At 43.3% G+C, this 2,686-nt stretch overlaps 1 protein-coding gene across 1 annotated transcript; it reads left to right on the top strand.

Annotated features, from left to right (window-relative positions):
* Positions 1–1,092: 1,092 nt before the first annotated feature.
* On the top strand, positions 1,093–2,436 carry LOC5568455 (transcription initiation factor TFIID subunit 8). Its single transcript, XM_001652238.2, has 3 exons — positions 1,093–1,349; positions 1,416–1,702; positions 1,769–2,436. The coding sequence occupies exons 1-3, from the start codon at positions 1,214–1,216 to the stop codon at positions 2,351–2,353; spliced, it is 1,008 nt and encodes a 335-aa protein (XP_001652288.1). The 5' UTR covers positions 1,093–1,213; the 3' UTR covers positions 2,354–2,436.
* The last annotated feature ends 250 nt before the right edge of the window (positions 2,437–2,686 follow it).

Genomic DNA, 2,686 nt, shown 5'->3' with positions numbered 1-2,686 from the left:
AAAATAAATTTATAATATTTATAATAAATGTTTTGAAAACTCCTAAGTGGCCCGCATAAGCATGTAAGCTGAGGACCTCTGGCATACGATAAGCGGGGGCCCTTGATAACGATATGAACGTCGTTGATCAGTGGTCCCAGGTGACTTCCTTGTGGTATACCGGATGTAGCGTGAAAACAGTCAGAACTGCAATCGCCTATCACAACTCTTAGCTGACGATTGGTTAGGTAAGAGCCGAACCTGCTCAGAAGATTACCGCAGACGTCGAATCTGTCAAGTTTGGCAATAGCAATATCGTGATTCAACTTGTCAAAAGCGGCTGACAGGTCAGTATATATAGCGTCAGTCTGCACTCGAGCGTTCATACCAAAGACAAATTAAAGACCTCCATGTCCCTTGCAGTTGCCCAAAATTTTATGGGTCATAAGGTAATCTAGAATGCCGTGAAAAGTGTACTGCGATCTGTCAAACTTGGGTACCTTTAGCACTACCGAGGGACCAAATGCAGTACTAGAAGTGGTACCCAATTTGAGCCCGAGTGTGACGGACCTGTTCACACTGTCGGTAATGAAAGTGGTGAAGCACAGTAGGTTAGTGGTTGTTGAGCGGTTGGCGGTAAATCCGTGTTGATCGGATTCCAGCAGGTGCTTGCAGTGAGAGAGCAAAGGTTGCATTACAACAAGCTTCAAATAACTTCGAAACAGCACTCAAGGACGTAATAGCACGGTAATTATCCACGTCGCGTTTCCTTCCTTTTTTATGCACCGGGAACATGTTTGCCACTTTCCAACAGAAAGGAAAAATTCCGGAAGAAAGAGATAATCGGAATAAACAGCAGAGCGGTGCAAGCAAATTTCCAATATGCTCTTTGAGAACTGCTGAGGGAACTCCATCTGGTCCGCATCTTGCCACGTTTATTTACAGACCATGCGACTTACGCCCTTATTCTAGCACACGCTTGAAATGGTGATTTTCTCAATGTTTACATTTCCATTACATGCCATTTTTGAATGTTGCTTAAGATATGTTCGTTTACTCTAGTACTTCATTTCTATTTTTGTGGTCGATAAGGTAAATCTGACAGAATTTTTATAAACAAAACAGCAAGATCATAATAAAACATACGTAAAATTTAAGTAACATTAGTTTTTCGGGATTAAAATTTATTCTTTTCGCTCTGAAATTTAACAAGTGTATAGTTTACAAAGTAAACATGGCAGAAATAAATGCCACACAAATCGCTCGCAGGAAGTACCTGTCGATGGCCGTTTCCTCGGAGCTGCTGGAACACGATTTCGAAAGCGCCGATAAGGAATGCGTTGAAACGCTCACCGAAATGATGCAGTGCTGTAAATAGGACCCCGGCGAATTGAAACTTCATACAATACTTAATTTTACTTATTTATACTACACAGTCATCGTCGAGCTTGGCCAGACGGCACGAAATTACTGCGAATTAGCCGGAAGGACTCAACCGGTCATAGGTGATGTCGTGATTGGTCTCATAAACATGGGCATTTCGATCCGGGGACTGGAGAGCTACGGCAAACGGGAAGGACGCCACATTTTGGCGCAGCCTCAGCAGGCCCAATCACAGAAACAACTCAGCATCCTACAGGCTGGTCAAAAACACAACCACCCGTCTCACATTCCAAACTACCTGCCCTCGCTTCCGGATCCTCATGCTTATATTCGAACGCCGGTTCGTTGTGGCAGGGTTTCTCTCTAGAACAATTCAAATGACCCATGATTCGAATTTTTATTGTAGACCTACAAACAACCAGTTACGGAATACGAAGCCATTCGCGAGAAGGCTGCCACCCAGAAGCGTGACATCGAAAAGGCTCTCACCAAATTCTTGGCCAAAACCAGCGATGTGCATAGCTTATTCGACAACGAAGACAATCCGATGTTTCCGCTGATTGCGTGCAAACCGTCGTTTCCGCCCTATCTGCAAGCGTTAAATCCAACTGATCAGATATTCGATTTTGAAGAGTTGGAATACTACTATCAGGTGGCCAATCGCAAAGAGGATCCCTCGGAAACGAAAGACGGCGATGACGACGACGATGACGAAGATGGTGAAGGTGGAAATGGTAGCAAGAAGGAAGACGACGGCAAAGACAGCGAATCGGCTTCACCAGTCAAGGGGGAAGGAAGCAACGGTGCTAACGGAAATGGAGCAGAAGGCAAAATGGGACCGCCGACGGTGACGGTTTCGACGGCCAGCGGAACGATAACTACGGCGCAGATCAATTTGACCAACAACAGTCCGACGATCGATAACCCTTATCTGAGGGCGGCGACGATTCCTAGAAAGGTCAAAAGCGAGTCGGGATCGAGCATGTATTGAGGAATGGAAAAATACATTTTGGCATTAGCGTAAGTTTAAGATAAGGTTCACAATTTTGATGAATAAATCGATAAATAAGATAATTCTATATTCTGTTACTGGCTTAGCCTGGCTATCATTGTGATGACCACAGCTACCAAATCTTCTAGTGAAACATGTGCTATGTTGTGCACTTTTATTCTTTGCTAAATCGTCAAAAAAGTTAAAGAGACCAGTAAAATACGCTTTAACGCTGAAAATATTTAAGCAAAATTAGAGTACAATAAATCGAGAAAACTTCATGGTTTGGGATTTTTAACGCACCATACAATTTTTTACAATTTTTATTATTTA

This window comes from Aedes aegypti, chromosome 3 (genome assembly GCF_002204515.2).
Source record: "Aedes aegypti strain LVP_AGWG chromosome 3, AaegL5.0 Primary Assembly, whole genome shotgun sequence".
In the NCBI taxonomy this organism is placed as follows: Eukaryota; Metazoa; Arthropoda; class Insecta; order Diptera; family Culicidae; genus Aedes; species Aedes aegypti.
The sequence above is the reverse complement of the archived record's forward strand: the minus strand, read 5'-3'. Positions and strand labels throughout refer to the sequence as shown.

Coding starts and splice junctions, on each gene's coding strand:
- LOC5568455 (XM_001652238.2), top strand. CDS start 1,214: ATGGCAGAAATAAATGCCACACAAATCGCTCGCAGGAAGTACCTGTCG. Junction 1,350..1,415: donor CACCGAAATGATGCAGTGCT/GTAAATAGGACC, acceptor TATACTACACAG/TCATCGTCGAGCTTGGCCAG. Junction 1,703..1,768: donor ATGCTTATATTCGAACGCCG/GTTCGTTGTGGC, acceptor TTTTTATTGTAG/ACCTACAAACAACCAGTTAC.